The 19,149-nt window shown below is 43.5% G+C and overlaps 1 protein-coding gene across 4 annotated transcripts in view; it reads right to left on the bottom strand.

Moving 5' to 3' along the window:
- DMTF1 (cyclin D binding myb like transcription factor 1) overlaps window positions 1–19,149 on the bottom strand; it is a 60,440-nt gene that overhangs the window by 33,680 nt on the left and 7,611 nt on the right. For 2 of the 4 annotated variants that reach the window (XM_056573389.1, XM_056573391.1), the window contains 3 exons: window positions 13,289–13,407; window positions 10,752–10,846; window positions 2,187–2,301 (listed from right to left, as the gene is read on the bottom strand). In XM_056573389.1, the coding sequence (XP_056429364.1) occupies window positions 2,187–2,301; window positions 10,752–10,846; window positions 13,289–13,400 (322 nt within the window). In that variant the 5' untranslated portion in view covers window positions 13,401–13,407. Of the gene's footprint in view, window positions 1–2,186; window positions 2,302–10,751; window positions 10,847–13,288; window positions 13,408–16,902; window positions 17,519–18,495; window positions 19,061–19,149 lie in introns of those variants that run through there. The other 2 variants (XM_056573390.1, XM_056573388.1) reach the window with 2 other exon arrangements.

The following is a 19,149-nucleotide window of genomic DNA, read 5'->3' on the forward strand; positions in this document are numbered from 1 at the left end:
ATGTAGCAGAGCTGAGTATGTTGTATGTGTGTGTGAATGTAGCAGAGCTGAGTATGTTGTGTGTGTGTGTGTGAATGTAGCAGAGCTGAGTATGTTGTGTGTGTGAATGTAGCAGGGCTGAGTATGTTGTTGTGAATGTAGCAGAGCTGAGTATGTTATGTGTGTAAATGTAGCAGAGCTGAGTATGTTGTGTGTGTGAATGTAGCAGAGCTGAGTATGTTGTGTGTGTGAATGTAGCAGAGCTGAATATGTTGTGTGTGTGAATGTAGCAGAGCTGAGTATGCTGTGAATGTATGTATTAGAGCCGAGTATGTTGTGTGTGTGTGTGTGAAATATTCCATGGTTACTAGTGCCCAGACAAGCGATAACTGTATAAATAAAACTTTTCTGAGCTTAAAAGTGAGTGCAGGTGCAGTGACCAAGAAAAAATAAAATAAAAGTGTATATATATATATATATATATATATATATATATATATATAAATATAAGTATATAACATTTTTCAATAATAATTTTTTTTTTTATAATTACTTACTTAACACCTTTTCCCCCCCCAAAAAAACAAATAAAAATAAAAAACACAGAACAATAAAAGTACAACGATTTCTGTGATTTCTACACTATCAAAAAGCTGGTGTGAAATTTTTGATGTAAACTGGACTCTCACCCCACGTATAAATATCATGTAAGGGTGCATTCCCACAGGGCGTGTACGCAGCTTATTTCACGCTGCGCCAAATTTACGGCAGCAGCGGGATATACGCTGCGTATTCCTCGCTCACTATACACACAGGGCTTTCCAGTGGCAGCCCTATGTGTGTAGTGAGTTTTGGAGGCGGGGCCGTGTGCCGGTGTGACTGTGACGCGCGGCTCCGCCTCCAAAACTCACTACACACATAGGGCTGCCGCCGGAAAGCCCTGTGTTGTATAGTGAGCAAGGAATACGCAGCGTATTTCCCACTGCTGCCCTTAACTTTGCGCAGCGTGAAATACGCTGCATATATGCCCTGTGGGAACGCACCCTAAAGCAGAAAATATACGTGGACACGTCCACTTTTACAAAACTGACGTGAACAGTGTAAACCGCGGCACAAAGCTCTTTAAAAATGTGGTGATACTTTTCGCGCAAAAATGTATTTTTTGTTTTACTTTTTGGTGCAAAATTCTTTGAGAATCTCCCCCTCTGTGTACTTTATACAGATTTATGATTTTACTATTATGCAGAGTTTTGTTCGGCGCACACTGCTGCTCCAACACTTCTAGCTGTGAGCAGTGTACCGTGTGTGGTAGAGAAGGAGTGCACTGTAGAGCAAGGGGGGGGGGGTGTTTCTATATTTGCACAAAATTTATCAAAGGAGTGCAACAGCCTTAGTAAATCTTGAGCAAGAGTGTACCATAGACAAGAAGTGTAAAGGGGTAGAACTGTGTCTACAATAGACAAATAATCATACATGTCCCCCAAAAAGCCAATAAGGGCTTGTGTCCTTAAATTTTTTCTCCATTTGTCCTTACATATTTACTATGGGTTAACCTACAGATTCTGGTGCATGTGGTTTGCATTAAAGGGGTACTCCGCTGCTCAGCATTTGGAACAAACTGTTCCGAACGATGGAGCCGGCAACGGGAACTTGTGACGTCATAGCTCCGTCCCCTTACAACATCACGCCCCGCCCCTTCGATACAAGTCTATGGGACTTGCACTGAGGGGGTGGGGAGTGACATCATGAGGGGGCGGGGCTATGACGTCACAAGCTCCCGGCGACGGCTCCAGCGTTCGGAACAGTTTGTTCGAAACGCTGAGCAGCGGAGTACCCCTTTAAGCTGAACAATTTCAAAGCTGACAGTTTTTACATTAGTGATGTGATTGGTGCTAAATGGCTCCAATTGGCACAGCGGATCACACAAGAGTCACTCATCAAAAAACAAAAACATATACTTGAAAGCAAGCAGAGTAAAAGTAAATCTAATGGGTTGAAACCAGGGGATATCAGTAAATCTTGGCTATTGTGTGAATCAAGCTTATAGCACAACCAAATAATTTGTTCTACAAGCAACATAAAACAATTTATCTCCAAATCACTTTGTGAAGTGCAACATGTGTGCAAAACAAACTTACATCAGCATAAAGTACAACTTGTAGAAGACAAATGCAATAGTGACTCTACATCAAATATCTCAGGGCTACCTTTGTTGGTGAGAGAATCTTTGTCTTCTTTGCTGGTGAACCAGGCACGACTGACTGCTGACACCTCATCACTGCCTGCAGGAGAGAAGTCAGCAAGCTGCTCGTTCTGAAGAATCTAGAAAAAGGAGTTCAAAATTAATTACCGTATATACTTGAGTATAAGCCGACCCGAGTATAAGCCAAGACCCCTAATTTCAACCCAAAATCCCAGGAAAAGTTATTGACTCGAGTATAAGCCTAGGGTGGGAAATACCTCATCCCCCCCTGTCATCATCCAGACCCGTCATTAACATCCTCATCATCATCACCGCCTGTCATCATCCAGACCCTCATCATCATCACCTGTCATCATCCCCTTGTCATCATCCCACACATCCCCCCTTCATCATCCCCTTGTCATCATCCCCACCCCCCTTCATCATCCCCTTGTAATCATCCCACACCCCCCCTTCATCATCCTCTTGTCATCATCTGCCCTCAGTGGTCTTCAACCTGCGGACCTCCAGAGGTTTCAAAACTACAACTCCCAGCAAGCCCCGGCAGCCATCGGCTGTCCGGGCTTGCTGGGAGTTGTAGTTTTGAAACCTCCGGAGGTCCGCAGGTTGAAGACCACTGCGTCCTTCGACATCATCCAGCCCCCTTTCACCCCCTTTAGTTCTGTACAGTACTCGCCTCCGCTCGGCGCTGGTCCGGTGCTGCAGGACTGTCCGGAGAGGAGGTGGTCCGGTGGGATACTGGTTCCGGGCTGCTATCTTCACCGGGGGCGCCTCTTCTCCGCGCTTCGGGCCCAGAATAGAGGCGTTGCCTTGACAATGACGCAGAAGTACGTTGGCAATGAACGTACCTCTGCGTCGTTGTCAAGGCAACGTGACTATTCTGGGGCCGGGCCCGAAGCGCTTAGAAGAGGCCTCCTCGGTGAAGATAGCAGCCCGGAACCACTATCCCACCGGACCACCTCCTCTCCGGACAGTCCTGCAGCACCGGACCAGCGCCGAGCGGAGGTGAGTACTGTACAGCCCGGGCTTGCTGGGAGTTGTAGTTTTGAAACCTCTGGAGGTCCGCAGGTTGAAGACCACTGCGGGTGGAGAGTTCACTCGAGTATAAGCCGAGGGGGGTGTTTTCAGCACGAAAAATCGTGCTGAAAAACTCGGCTTATATATATATACGGTAATTATGCTTATTTATCATTCCTCAGATATTTCTTAAGGTCAACACATATTCTGTGTCAAAAAAGTCACGCATTGCGTATTTTCGGCAACAAGGATTTCTTTGAAAACAATGAGAAGCGAATTCTGACAATTACAACGCCTTTATAGATCCAAAACCTAGAGTAATGCAGGGCACGGTGCAGGATATTTACTAAGCAGAAAAAACACCCTACTTGCCATTTGATTAGATGATTTGTACTCCTCACTAGAGTTTTGAAAAGTGTTCAATAAAGGGGCACATCTATGTGGAGCCATAACACGTGCCGGATTTATTAATGGTGTACATACATTTGTTGACCCAAAATATTGGTATAAAATAAGTCAACTAAAAAGGTGATATTAGGAAGAGAAAAGTGTTCACAATGGGGGAGATTGTCAAAAAGTACTGTCATTTCTGTTCCAACGATATTATTCACACCTTATTTTTTTCTCCTCACATTTTCCAAGGTCTCTTGAAATATGTGAAAATTAATTTTCATGCCACTTTTTTTGTTGCAGTCATATTGGATTTTTTGTGTGTCAAAATTGCCGAGTTTAACGCCAAAATTGGCACCAAATTTTACATCCCAGAAAATTCTGGCGGAAACATCTCACAAAATAATCCATGGTTACTGGTGCCCAGACAAGCGATAAATGTATAAATAAAAAACTGATTACCTCACTTCCAGTGGGCATGTATATCCTGCCAGGGAGGAGCCGACTATTTTTTTTTCCTAGTGTCAGCGCCTCCTAGTGGCAAGAGCATATACCCAGTGGCGTCGCTAGGGGGGGGGGGGCCAGAGGGGGGCCATGGCCCCCCTAGATCAGGCCGTGCCCCCCCCTTGTGTCCCCCCAATTTAAAATAAATAGGGATATCCCGATACTAGTATCGGGGCCAGGGGTGGACTGACCGGCTGGGTGCCGCTGAGGATATCCCTGCGCTGCTCCTGGTCTGCGTATCATTAGCAGAGACAGGCAGAGCAGGGATGAAGGTACCTGATGATGGCACCGCACCCAGCACTGGAGAGGATGGGGGCCGAGAGCTGACAGGTCTCCACGGGACACAGAGCAGCTTCATGTGAGGTGAGTGATGTCCTGTGTCCTCCCTCTCTCATACAGCAGATCCTGTATGTGTGACCGTACCCTAAGGGCTCATTCAGGGGTGGATCCACAGTGTATTTTACGCTGCAGATCCACCGACAATGGACCCTATAGTGCTGCCTCCATATGTGCCTCCTCCGCCACTACAAGCAGACACGCTTTTGATGTGTATACTCGCACACATCATGGCCGCTCCTCCTACTCTCTGAGTAGGGCGAGAGCAGCCGCGATGTGTGCGAGTACACACATCAAAGCGTGTCTGCTCGTAGCGGAGGATTGCTGTTTTGAGCAGGCACAGATGGAGGCAGCACTGTAGGGTCCATTGTCGGGGGATCAAGAGCGTAAAATATGCTGAGGATCCATCTGTGTAAATGAGACCTAAGGACACAAGGCGTATGTGTACGCACAGTGCCTACTCCCACTGTGTTGTATAAATCTTTAGCTAGAACCCTCGGCTAATGCCAGACATCACCAATCAGGCTGATGTTTGACATTAAAGGGTACCTCTCATCAAAAAAACTTTTGATATATTATAGATTATGTATGCAGAATAACTTCACAATTGCATGTTATTAAAAAATATGCTTCTTTCTATTTAATTTTCCACTTTGAAGAAATGACCACTAGGGGTCTCCCTACCAGTCCTGGCAGCAAGCATTTCAGACTCATGCTGGAGTCCTAAACACTACGAGCTGCCAGTCTGCTTTGTTCACAAAGGAGAACACTCAGAGCTGCCAGCCTGCTTTGTTCACAGCCTGTTTGGCTGTGAACAAAGCAGGCTGGCAGCTCTGAGTGTTTAGGACTCCAGCATGAGTCAGAAATGCTTGCTGACAGGACTGATCGGGAAAAATACAATAGAAAGAAGCATATTTTTCATTAACATGCTATTGGAAAGTTATTCAACATTCATTAATCTAAAATATATCAAAAGTTTATTTGATGAGAGGTACCCTTTAACACTTTAGATGCCGCTATCAAAGTTGATGGTAGTGTCCAAAAGTTTTAACGCCTTAAGGACATAGCGTTTTTCCACTTTTGTTTTTTCCTCACCTTTTAAAAATCCTAACCCTTTCAATTTTGCACCTAAAAATCCATATGATGGCTTATTTTTTGCACCACCAATTCCACTGTGTAGTGACATCTGTCATTTTACCGAAAAATCTACGGCAAAAACGGAAAAAAATAATCATTGTACAACAAGAATGTATGAAGATTTTAAATTAAATGTTTTTACATTTTTTTTTTATTAAACATGTTCTGCACAGTGTGTGTGTATTTATTTATGATATATACCATATATAAAAAAATAAGAAAAAAAAATAATATATATATATATATATATATATATACATACACGTTTTAAAATTGCCCCCCCCCCCCCCCACTTTTGTCACTGGCCCCCCATGTGCCCCCCCTAAATATGAATGCTGGAGACACCACTGCATATACCCCATCAGTTTGGTGTCCCCCAATGAAGAGCGAGCGAGAAAAAACATTTCTGAGCTTAAAAGTGAGTGCAGGTGCAGTGACCAAGAAATGTTTTTTTAAAAATATATATTTATGTTTTAATAACATTTTTCAATAATAATAATTTCTTTATTTTAATAATTACCCCTTAAGGACCAAGCCCATTTTCACCTTAAGAACCAGAGCATTTTTTGCAAATCTGACCACCGTTACTTTAAACATTAATAACTCTGGGACGCTTTAACTTTTCAGTCTGATTCCGAGCTAGTTTTTTCGTGACATATTCTACTTTATGTTAGTGGTAAATTTTTGTCCATACTTGCATCATTTCTTGGTGAAAAATTCCCAAATTTAATAAAAAAAATTGAAAATTTTGCCTTTTTCTAACTTTGAAGCTCTCCGCTTCCAAATAAAATATTAATTGATTCACATATACAATATGTCTACTTTATATTTGCATCATAAAGTTGACGAGTTTTTACTTTTGGAAGACATCAGAGGGCTTGAAAGTTCAGCAGAAATTTTCTAATTTTAGGGACCAGTTTAGTTTTGAAGTGGATTTGAAGGGACTTTAGATTAGACATACCCCATAAATGATAGGGATCGACCGATATCGTTTTTTTAGGGCCGATACCGATAATCGGTGGAGGTTAGGGCCGATAGCCGATAACTTATACCGATATTCCGGTATAAGTTATCGGCTATTTATCCCCCCGCCACACCGCTGCAGATCATTGATTTAAAGCAGGCGCTTTATATCACTGAACTGCAGTGGCTTTTGCAGTGCCATAGGCCGCCGCCGTCACCCGCTTCTCTCCCCCTGCTGGTCCGGGGGTCCTGAGTCCTATCACCGCCACCGCTCCCCCCACCGCCGCACCGCTCCGCGCCCCCTACCGCCCCGCCCCGGCCCCATTGCCTCCCCCATCGCCGGTTTTATAATTACCTGTTCCCAGGGCCCGGGGTCTACTCTACATCTGGCTCCGGTGGCGTCCTCCTGAGCTGTCACTCCGCCCCCTCAATACAAGCCTATGGGAGGGGGCGTGACAGCTGTCACGCCCCCTCCCATAGGTTTGCATTGGGGGCGGAGCCGTGACGTCACACAGGGCGGATCCGTGACCTCACAACGCTCCGTCCCCGTGATCGACAGTAATCAGACCCGGAGCGAACACGCTCCAGGGACTGATTTTAATGGGGTGCGGCGTGCAAAATCACAGGGGTCCCCAACGGCGGGACCCCTGCGATCAGGCATCTTATCTCCTATCCTTTGGATAGAGGATAAGATGTCTAAGCGCCGTAGTACCCCTTTAACACCCCACAGGTGTTTGATGACTTTTCGTTAAAGATGGATGTGTAAATGAATTTTTTTTTCACAAAAATGCTGGCTTTCTCCCAAATTTTACATTTTTACAAGGGGTAATAGGAGAAAATCACCCCCAAAATTTGTAACCCCATTTCTTATGGAAATGTGTGAACGTCCAGTGCTCTGCTGGCGAACTACAATGCTCAGAAGAGAAGGAGTGCCGTGAAGTGAACATTTACACCCCACTGGCGTTTGACAGATCTTTGGAACAGTGGGCTGTGCAAATGAAAAATAAAATTTTTCATTTTCATGGACCACTGTTCCAAAAATCTGTCAGACACCTGTGGGGCGTAAATGCATTCCGTGAGGGGTGTAGTTTCCAAAATGGGGTCACATGTGGGGGGTCCATTGTTCTGGCACTATGGGGGCTTTGTAAAACACACGTGGCCTTCAATTCCGGACAAATTTTCTCTACAAAAGCCCAATAGCGCTCCTTCTCTTCTGAGTATTGTAGTTTGCCCACAGAGCACTTTACATCCACATATATGTTCTTACTCAAAAGAAATGGGTTTACAAATTTTGGGGGGCTTTTTTTTTTTCCTATTTTCCCTTGTGAAAATGAAAAATTTTGGGTAACACCAGCATTTCAGAGAAAAAATTTTTTTTTCTTCATTTTCCCATCCAACTTCAACGAAATTCGTCAAACACCTTTGGGGTGTTAAGGCTCACTATATCCCTTGTTACATTCCGTGAGGGGTGTAATTTCCAAAATGAGGTCACATGTGGGTAGTAATTTTTTTGCGTTTATGTCAGAACCGCTGTAAAATCAGCCACCCCTGTGCAAATCACCAATTTAGCTTGGAGTTGTAGTTTTGCAACATCTGGAGGGCTACAGTTTAGAGACCACTGTATAGTGGTCTCAAACTGTAGCCCTCCAGATGTTGCTAGGCAGTCACCGACAGTTCTCCTGCTCTGCTCGGACTACTGTGGGTGGGCAGAGTGGGGGAACCAAACTTTAACCCCCCGCCCCCGATCTGCTATTGGCCGGTCGCTTCTGACCGACCAATAGCAGGGAGAGGATGGGTGGCACCCCTGCCACTTAACTCCTATCCCTTCAGGGGGACCGGGGACCTGGAGACCTGTATGACCTGGAATCGCCACAAATCGCCGGTGTGAATTCACCAGCGATTTGGGGGGGCATTGGCACGGGATGCCTGCTGAATGATTTCAGTAGGCGACGGAAATTCCCACAGGCGTACAGGTACGCCCTTGGTCTTTAAGTACCAGCGAGCAAGGGTGTACCCATACGCCCGTGGGCCTTAAAGAGGTACTCCGCCCCTAGACATCTTATCCCCTATCCAAAGGATAGGGGATAAGATGTCAGATCGCCGCGGTCCCGCTGCTGGGGAGCCCCGGGATCCCCGCTGCGGCACTGCGCTATCATTACAGCACAGAGCGAGTTCACTCTGCACGTAATGACGGGCAATACAGGGGCCGGAGCATCGTTATGTCACAGCTCCGCCCCTCGTAACATCACGGCCCCTTTCAATACAAGTCTATGGGAGGGGGCGTGGCGGTAATCACGCCCCCTGCCATAGACTTGCATAAAGGGGACGGGCCGTGATGTCACGAGGGGCGGAGCCATGACGCCACGCTGCACCGTCCCCTGTATTGCCCATCATTACGCACAGAGCGAACACCTTTTAACACCTTTTACCCCAAAAAACTAAGAAAAAAACATTAAAACTACAACCATTTCTGTGATGTCTACACTAACAAAAAGCTGGTGTGAAATTTTTGATGTAAACTGGTCTCTCACCCCTTTGAAAATATCATGTAAAGCAGACAATTTACGTGGACACACCCACTTTTACAAAACTGAACAGTGTAAACCGCGACACAAAGCTCTTTGAAAATGTGGTAGATACTTTTTGCGCCCAAATTTTGTTGCGGAATTGATTTTTTTAGGCGTAAAATTCTTTGAGAATGTCCCCCAATGTCTTGGAAGATGCACCATATCTTAAATCGTACCTGTCACATCCCACAAACAAAAACATACTGTTATATGCTACTCAGTACCTCATTCTGATCATGTACAGTAACCCCCCGACATGCGATGGCCCTGACATATCATAAAATAGACATACGACATAGTCAGCATCGACATACGATGCTTTTATATGTCGGGGCCATCGCATTAACTGCTATCCGACAGCGCAAAATGCTTAAGCTGCTGCCGGATAGCAGTTTTAGCATCCCGGACAGGTTCCCTTACCTATTCCCGCTGCTCCGGGTCCACTTTGCGATCCTCCGGCGTCTTCCGCATCTTCTCCAGGGTCCGGGCCTCGCTTTCCGGCGTCGTTATTACGTCACTACGCAAGCCGCGCCGGCGCAGCAGCGTAATAATGTCACCAGAAAGCGAGGCCTGGACCCTGCAGAAGATGCGGAAGAAGCCGGAGGATCGCGAAGAAAACACCGGAGCAGCGGGACAGCATCGGGAGCCCCATGGACAGCATCGGGAGCGGTGAGGACCTGGTCCGGAGCGGCGGGGACAGGTGAGTACAGCTTCCTATACTTTACATTGCACGGATTCCTCAACATACGATGGATTCGACAAGCAATGGGTCGTTTGGAACTAATTACCATCGTATGTTGAGGGACCACTGTACATGCAATTTTAATGTCTCTATCACCCATATTTAACTTAAAAAATTGCAGATTAACAATGCTCAATGTCTTTTCCATCTTGTCAAAGGGAGGGGGCACGTCCTTCTCTTGCCTGCACTGTAATGACTCCCCCCCCTCCCTCCCCCTGCTGACTCACTGCTCTTAGGAGCCCTGCTCTGTAACACCTTCCTCTCTGGATTCATGCTGTACACAAACAATGATCATTGTGGATTGCCTGTACTCTACCATCAAAGACAATATGGTGAGTGTATAACTTAGATCTTCCTATGTCATGCATTTGTATCATCCTTAGGCAGTCCTATAATGCTGAGACTTTGGAATATTTGGAGGTACAGTGTTTGAATAATAATTTTTTTTACAGCAGTGTTGCCTGAAGCTGTGTGCCTGAAGCTTTTGCAAAACTTCAACTCCCAGCATGCCCAGACATCCTTTGACTGTCCAGGCATGCTTGGAGTTGTAGATTTGCAACAGCTGAAGGCACATGTTTGGTTAAACTCTGTTTTACAGCAGTGTTGCTGCGGGCTGTGTTCTTCCTGCAACCATGTACATCAGCCATCTCTTGTCCATGACCTTGGACAAGCTAATGCTGCTGTGTGACTCATCAGTGTCCCATGAGTTAAGGGGACCCGTAGTGGTGGGATTTTCAAAGGAAGTTTTTTTTTTTAAAGAAGTATATTAGAAAAACTATTGTTTTGCAAAGATGTACAACATATAAAAAGTTTTTTTTATCTGACAGTGACCATTTCAGTTTGCACCATTGTGATAAATATGGCTAATCTTGTCTCTAATAGATCTTTCCCAATTATTCCATTTGCTTTTTACCTCAATCTGAGTTATGGAGTCTTCATTAATGTCATCTTCTGATACCTCTGTGGTAGCAGTCATGGTCACCTCAAAGCTCTGGTCTTGTTCTGATGCTAAATGGAAATGAGGAAAGAATAGTTGTTTAGGATAAGGAGATATAGAGAGAATCAATGGCTAAAAACCCAAATATCCAACAAAAACCCATCACATACACTGATGAGCCATAACATTAAAACTACTGAAAGGTAACAGGAATATCCTTTAATATCTTGTTACACTGTAACCTGTCAATGGGTGGGATATACTATACAGCTAGAGAACGGTCAATGGAAGAAAATGGCATAGTCTGATGAATCATGTTTCCATTAACTTTATGTTGACGGCTAGGTTTGTGTGCCTTGCTTATCTGGGAAAATGAAAGCTGCAGGATGCACTATGGGGAAAAAGGCAAACCAGCAAAGAGTATGTGATAATCTGTGCAATGCTCTGCTGGGAGACCTTGGCATTCATGTATATGGTACTTTTACACGTACCACCTACCTAAATATTACTGCAAGTAAACCCCTACTTGACAATGTTACTTTCTAAGAGCAGTGGTCTCTTTCAGCAAGATAATGTGAATTTCTGCACTGCAAAAAATCTACAGGAATAGTTTGAGGAGCGCGACAAAGTACTTGGCCTCCAAATTCCCCAGATCTCAATTTGATTGAGCATGTGTAGAGATGTTCTGGAAAACACATGTGATACATGGAGGCCGCACCTCACAACTTAAATGATCTGCAGTTACTACAGAACACCTTCAGAGGTCATATTCATCATTTAATCTTAAAGGATATCTCCGGCACATTAGTGAAAAAATTCATTTCTCTCATATTAAAACAGGTACTCCAGTGTAAAAAATATTTGTAAATTACTTCTATTTAAAAATATTTGTAAATTACTTCTATTTAAAAATATTTGTCCTTCCAGTACTTATTAGTAGCTGTATGCTACAGAGGAAATTCTTTTTGAATAACTTATTTGTCTTGTCCACAGTGCTCTCTGCTGACACCAGATGGCCGTATCAGGAACTGTCCAGAGCAGGAGAAAATCCCCATAGCAAACCTATGCTGCTCTGGACAGTTCCTGACACGAACAGAGGTGTCAGCCGAGAGCACTGTGGACAAGACAAAAAAGAAATTAAAAAAGAAAATAAATTTCTATGTAGCATACAGCTGCTAAGTACTGGAAGCATTAAGATTTTTAAATAGAGGCAATATAAAAATCTGTTTAACTTTCTGGCACCATTACATGTCTTCTGGGTCAATATGATTAAAATGATACCCATGGTTACATACATTACTATTATTGTACTGCTTTTAAAAAATCTCAAACTTTTTATTTTTACAAAATCAGTATGTTTAAAATTGCCCTATTTTGACCACCTCTAACTTTCTTATTTTTCCGTATTCAGAGATGCGTGAGGGCTCATTTTTTTGCGTCATGATCTGTAGTTTGTTTTAGTACCATGCATATATGTGACTTTTTGATCGCTTTTTATTTAATTTTTTGCAGTTTGATGTCACAAAGCAGAAATGTTGGACTTTTTTTTTTATTTTATTTAATTTTTTTTACGTCTACGCCGTTCGCCGTACGAGATCACTAACATTATATTTTTGTAGTTTGGACATTTACACACGCAACGATAAAATATGTTTATTATTTATCAATTTTTTTATGCTTTTTTTGTATTAATATGGGGAAAAGGGGTGGTTTAAAACTTTATTGGGGAGGGGCGTTTTCATGTAATTTTTTTACTATTTTTTTTACATTTATGTTACACTTTTTTAGTCTCCATAGGGGACTAGTGATAGCATCATTAGATTGCTAATACTGTTCAGTGCTATGCATAGGGCCTAGCACTGATCAGTATTATCGGCAATCTTCTGCTTCTGCTATGATCGCTGATGTCTGCCATTACCGGTGGGTCCCCGGCGGCCGCTGTGAATGAAGCGAGCATAGCTCCTGTGTTATTTACTGATGACAGTTTTCTATTAAGAATATCAACAAAATAGCATGTCAGATTATTTTGATCGTGAACCATGACCAAAGGAAAACTACAGTTTAAAGGGCTACTCCACGCTAAACATCTTATCCCCCAGCAATTGGACCCCTGCGATCTTTGGCCGGCATCGGCGGTATCCAGAACACTGAAGCTTGCAGCTTCTACATTCGTGACGTCACCCCACACCCCCTCCATTCATGTTTATGGGAGAGGGCATGACGGAGCGGAGCTTTGGATAGGGGATGTTTAGAGTGGAGTACCCCTTTAAAGGTAGGCATACATTTTAACACTAAAAATTTGCTTGACTAGACTAGTGACCACCAGAACTTCAGTGAGAAGACATTTCTAATCTAAACCACATATGTGAATGTGCTATGGTAGGTGTAAAGCTATGTACAGACACTCAAATGTCAAGGTCTGAATAGAGTGGACCTCTAAAACTATTCATTACTTTGCTTATGCTCAATCCTGCAGCAATAACTAATAAGAAGTATAAAGAAATTTCTGGTACCATTTTGAGGACAATGGAGGATTAAATTCCCATCAAGATCCTGTGTGAGTGTCAGAGCGTTCTGGGTGCTTTGAACTTTTACTGTTCCAGACTCATCTTCAGCTGTGCTCATACTCAACCTGCAAAATACAGATAACACGTTGAAACATAAGACACCAATATGAGGACCATTTTGAATATAACAAAAGTTATATCAAAATGACTGTAGGCTTTATTTAATCTGTTATCTGTCTGGATTAACTGGTGGTATTTTGGTCCATATTTAGGTCAGTATTTTTAGCCAAAACCAGGAGCGTAACTGACACAAGTGCCCAGCCACCAGGAAAAGGCTGGGCCCGGGCATGTTACATGACACTGCCACTCAGCGTATAACTGGCCAAGGTAGGACATCACCGCAGCTGGCGTTAAGCTCAGTGCAGTGTTACGTGTCAGGCCCCAGAATGTGGAAGAAAACTGGACCAAGAGCAGGAGACTAATATCCACAAAGGGAGTGGTGGAAGGTAAGTTAAAGGGGTACTATGGTGGAAAAAAATTTTTTGCCAGAAAGTTAAACATACTCGTATATTTCTTATTTTTTTGCTGTATGCTCCACAGGAAGTTGTTCTTTTCTGTCTTACCACAGTGCTCTCTGCTGACACCTCAGTATCAGGAACTGTCCCCAGAGCCTATTCTATTCTGGACAGTTCCTGACAAGGACAGAGGTGTCAGCAGAGAGCACTGTGGTCAGACTGAAAATAACTACTCACTCAACTTCCCCTGTAGTATACAGCAGCTGATAAATACTGTATTTTTTAATAAAAGTAATTTACAAATCGCCAAAGAAAAAAAAAGGGGGGGGGGGGTGAAATGGACCGAGGTTAACTGCCAGGCACTTATATCCTAGGTGCCAGTTAAATTAAATACAAAAATGGAAGAAGTGCAGTCCCCAGGTGTTCACCTGGGGATATCTGTGTATGATGAGGGTAAGGTATGAGCCTTAAAGGGGGGGGGGGGGGTTGATGGATAGGAAGAATGGGGTGGGAGGGGGAGAAAAGAAAGGACAGGGAGGGAAATCGGAGGAGAGCAGAGGAAAAGGGATATTGTGTGGGGAAAGAAGAGGAAGAAAAGTGATCAGACTCAAGTGAAATGAAATTATTTGTTTAAATGAACATGTGTTGTGAAAAATTTGGGGAGGTTCGCTGGGCCCTAGCGACCACCCACCTAGTCACCTGTTATAATAAAATACAAAATTGCTCAATAAAAGACATGCTAAAGTCTCCCTCTATGTTGCCAGAAGTATGGGTGTCAGGTTGTCACCAACAAACAATACATTCAATGTTAAGCAGATTCCTCCTGAGCACTATGTGCTCCCTGAAAACAAAAAGACAATATCGCTCCTGTATAGAGGTAGGTTCTCCTGAGTGCTGTGCGCTCCCTGTAAATAATATGCAGTTCCTACTATGCAGATGATACATTCTCCTGAGTGCTATGTGCTCCTTAATGGTGATATTCAATTCCAGTTATGCAGAAGGTAAATCCTCCTGAGCCGTATGCGCTCCATGCAAACATGAAATAAAGTCTAATTCCTGCTTTGTGGCAGGAGGCATGTAAATGCTTGGTGAAGGCACCAGAGTAAAAGTCTTATGTCATGTACAGCATCAAGTGTCTATGTATACTGGGGGACTATGCCCCACTCACCCATTCGCCGGTCTTCTTTGAGAAGTGCAAGCCACGGGGTACCGCTGCAGACGGCTCCCCACAGCGAGTTCTCAGGCTGATGTAAGATTCCTCAGTTGGCACCATCCTCCTTATGCTTCAGAAGGCGCGCTCAGAGCTCCATTGGTGTGCGGAAGTAACGTCTGAAGTTCGGGTCACTCTATATTAGTGTAGATTGTGCAGTCTATTTAGGGCTAGATACATTTCAGGAGGTCTCCTCCTTTCCTCAGTGAAACGCGTCTAGCCCTAAATAGACTTCAACCCCCATCATCTAGAACTTTGCCAAGGCACGATCTGCACTAATACAGTACGACCCGAACTTCAGACGCAACATCGGCACACCAACGGAGCTCTGAGCGCGCCTTCTGAAGCATGAGGAGGACGGTGCCAACAGTGGAATCTTAAATCAGCCTGAGAACTCGCCGTGGGGAGCCGTCTGCAGTGGTACCCCGCGGCTTGCAGTTCTCAAAGACCGGCGGATGGGTCAGCAGGACATAGTCCCCCAGTATACATTACATTATAAGACCGTTCTTAGGGTCATAGACACTTGATGCTGTGCATATGCTGAACCTACCTCTATACGGGAGCGATATTATCTTTTTGCTTTCAGGGATCGCATAGCACTCAGGAGAATTCTGTAGTGTTTATTAGTGACAACCTGACACCCATACTTCTGGCAACATATGGGGAGACTTTTGCATGTCTTTCATCTTTAATTAAGCAATTTTGTTTTTATTATAACAAGACTAGGTGGGTGGTCGCTAGGGCCCAGAGAACTTCCCCAAATTTTTCACCACAAACGTTCATTTAAATAAATCATTTTTTGTCACTTTACTTGAGTCTGATCACTTTTCTTCAACTGAGGAATCTTACATCAGCCTGAGAACTCGCTGTGGGGAGCCGTCTGCAGCGGTACCCCGTGGCTTGCACTTCTCAAAGAAGACCGGCGAATGGGTGAGTGGGGCATAGTCCCCCAGTATACATAGACACTTGATGCTGTACATGACATAAGACTTTTACTCTGGTGCCTTCACCAAGCATTTACATGCCTCCTGCCACAAAGCAGGAATTAGACTTTATTTCATGTTTGCATGGAGCGCATACGGCTCAGGAGGATTTACCTTCTGCATAACTGGAATTGAATATCACCATTAAGGAGCACATAGCACTCAGGAGAATGTATCATCTGCATAGTAGGAACTGCATATTATTTACAGGGAGCGCACAGCACTCAGGAGAACCTACCTCTATACAGGAGCGATATTGTCTTTTTGTTTTCAGGGAGCACATAGTGCTCAGGAGGAATCTGCTTAACATTGAATGTATTGTTTGTTGGTGACAACCTGACACCCATACTTCTGGCAACATAGAGGGAGACTTTAGCATGTCTTTTATTGAGCAATTTTGTATTTTATTATAACAGGTGACTAGGTGGGTGGTCGCTAGGGCCCAGAGAACTTCCCCCAAATTTTTCACCACAAACGTTCATTTAAATAAATCATTTTTTGTCACTTTACTTGAGTCTGATCACTTTTCTTCCTCTTCTTTCCCCACAAAATATCCCTTTTCCTCTGCTCTGCTCCTATTCCCCTCCCTTTTCTTTCTCCCCCCCCCCTCCCCCCCATTCTTCCTATCCACCCCCCCCCCCCCCTTTATGCTCATACCTTACCCTCATCAAACACAGATATCCCCAGGTAAACACCTGAGGACTGTACTTCTTCCATTTTTGTATTTCATTTACAAATCTGTAACTTTCTGGCACCAGTTGATTTGAAAAAAATTGTTTTAAGGTTTTTCTGTTGTTGCAGCCCAAGCATATAGGATGAACTATAAAAAAATATATATGTATAAATAAATAATAAAAAAAACAACAACATTGGATAACCCATTTAAGAAGGTGTTCCCAGCTCCCAATTTACCTCGATCCCATACTGTCAAATGTGCTCCACAGCTTAAATGTAGGCGGGATGTTTTCTTTTAAGTGACTGCTCAGTCCTGACTAATGTGCACACTTCCGATGCCAATTCATAACCAGTATGTATCAGCTATGTGAGAAGATCACTCCCTGCTCATGACAACCAGACATAAAAAGTGTGGTGGCAAAGATTCCCCCCAGGTTCCCCCCAGCACAAACAAGCTGCTAAAGTGAGCTTATTTAGAGGTATCCACTCTATATATTTACATACTGTGAGCAAATACAAACCTGCCTAGGTGAAATGTGCTTTCTATGAGGTCTGCATATACATATTTGTACAGTGATCCCTCAACTTACAATGGCCTCAACATACAATAGTTTCAACATACAATGGTCTTTTCTGGACCATTGTAACTTGAAACCAGACTCAACATACAATACTACGGACAGTCCAGATCTGTGAAACGTGTCAATGGCTGGAAGAACTGACCAATCAGAATGGGCAATTTACTGGTAAAACCCCTGTATTACTGAAGCGTATGCACTGACTGATGTCTGGTAGCGCTCCCTACAGTACAGGGAGGTATTACATGTTCTGTACACTTTACCTGTACCAGGGTTACCTGCTTTTTTGGACACCAGGAGGGACATTTATCAATGTTTGCTTATGTATTCTTTTTTTTTAGTAATTTTTTCCTTACTTTTTTTTTGCTTATGTGCGACGTATTTATCAACTGGTTTCAGCCTGTTGATAATTTTCTTTCACGTAAGCAATTTTTCCTTTTCTACTTTGGTAGTAGCTTTTTCTGCTCCATGTTTGAGCTGGAGTAAATTTAGTCAATTTTTAACGCTGTTGCGACTTTTTTTTGCGCAGTTGCGACTGTCGCAGTTAATAAATACCTAACTACCCGTAGTCCATTTTAAAATTATTACTACATAGTCAATTTTAGGAAAACTTGCTTTTCTCGCTTTCCAGTCAAAATGTCGCACGAAAAATCGTGTAGTCGCAGTTGCGACAATTTTGCGACAATTATAGTAAAGAAAACCTGACTAAACCCGTTGATAAATGTCCATACAGGTGAGGGCGGCTCCATGTTACTTTTTTAGGACATTGTATGTACTGTACAGGACCCTGAACAAGCTCCTGTCCTCTACATAGACCAGTGTTTTCCAAGCAGGGTGCCCCCAGCGGTTGCAAAACTACAACTCCCAGCATGCCCGGACAGCCTTTGGCTGTCCGGGCATGCTGGGAGTTGTAGTTTTGCAACCGCTGGGGGCTCCCTGCTTGGGAAACACTGACATAGACAATGATTTACAGCTCCCAGCAGATCTTTATTACTTTTGTATGAAGGGATTTGCTTTATCTATATTAGTTATCAACTTATTTTTCTTTAATTCTTACTTTTTCCTATTTTTGGATGACATTTTGGGGCTTCAGAACCAATTACCAGGTTTCCATAGAGTTCTGTTCTTAACATACAATGGTTTCAACATACAATGGCTGTCCTGGAACCAATTAATATTATAACTTGAGGGACCACTGTTTATACAGTTAACAGTACATAGAACAGAGCACACAACCACGGCAACTCTGTACCTCTTCAGCTCTTCAGTGTGACAATGGCGTCATGCTACTGTGCGTAAAGCTGTCCCATTAACGTGAACAAAGCTGCAGAGAGATAGCCAGAAAGAGAGTTACTGCGCAAGCTCTAGAAGGTGCACGCCTGAGAACTCAGCCATCCCGCTTAGGAACTGAAGATTGCGAACCGCACAATCGCGGCCACTGCTGCAAGATCGAAGCAGTGGCTGTAACCCTAGGCAACAAGCACAGACGGAATCTAAAAAACTGAGCACTACAAAAAAATAGAACATATTTAGTAAGTTTTTGGTTTTTACATTTACTGTATTAGTACAATATGATGAGATGGGAATACCCTGATTCAACGCATTTTACTGAATCTACCCTCCCGTTTTAGAGATATGTGGGTTTATAGTCGTTTTTCAAATACGGTTACCGTATACGGTTTTCCGCTAAAAAACGTATGGCAAAAACCGTATGCAACCTTATACAACCGTATGACTCCAAATTAAAACGTATACGGTTTTTCCCCGTACGGTTCGATCCGTTTGCATCAGTTTTTGCCAACGGTTTTGCTATTTTGTTGGAATTAGTTTTCCAGCAATTTAATAAAGTTACTATTGTTCTATTGAAATTCCAATCTGTGCATGTATGAACTCCAAAAACGGATTA

This window comes from Hyla sarda, chromosome 4 (genome assembly GCF_029499605.1).
Source record: "Hyla sarda isolate aHylSar1 chromosome 4, aHylSar1.hap1, whole genome shotgun sequence".
NCBI lineage: Eukaryota > Metazoa > Chordata > Amphibia > Anura > Hylidae > Hyla > Hyla sarda.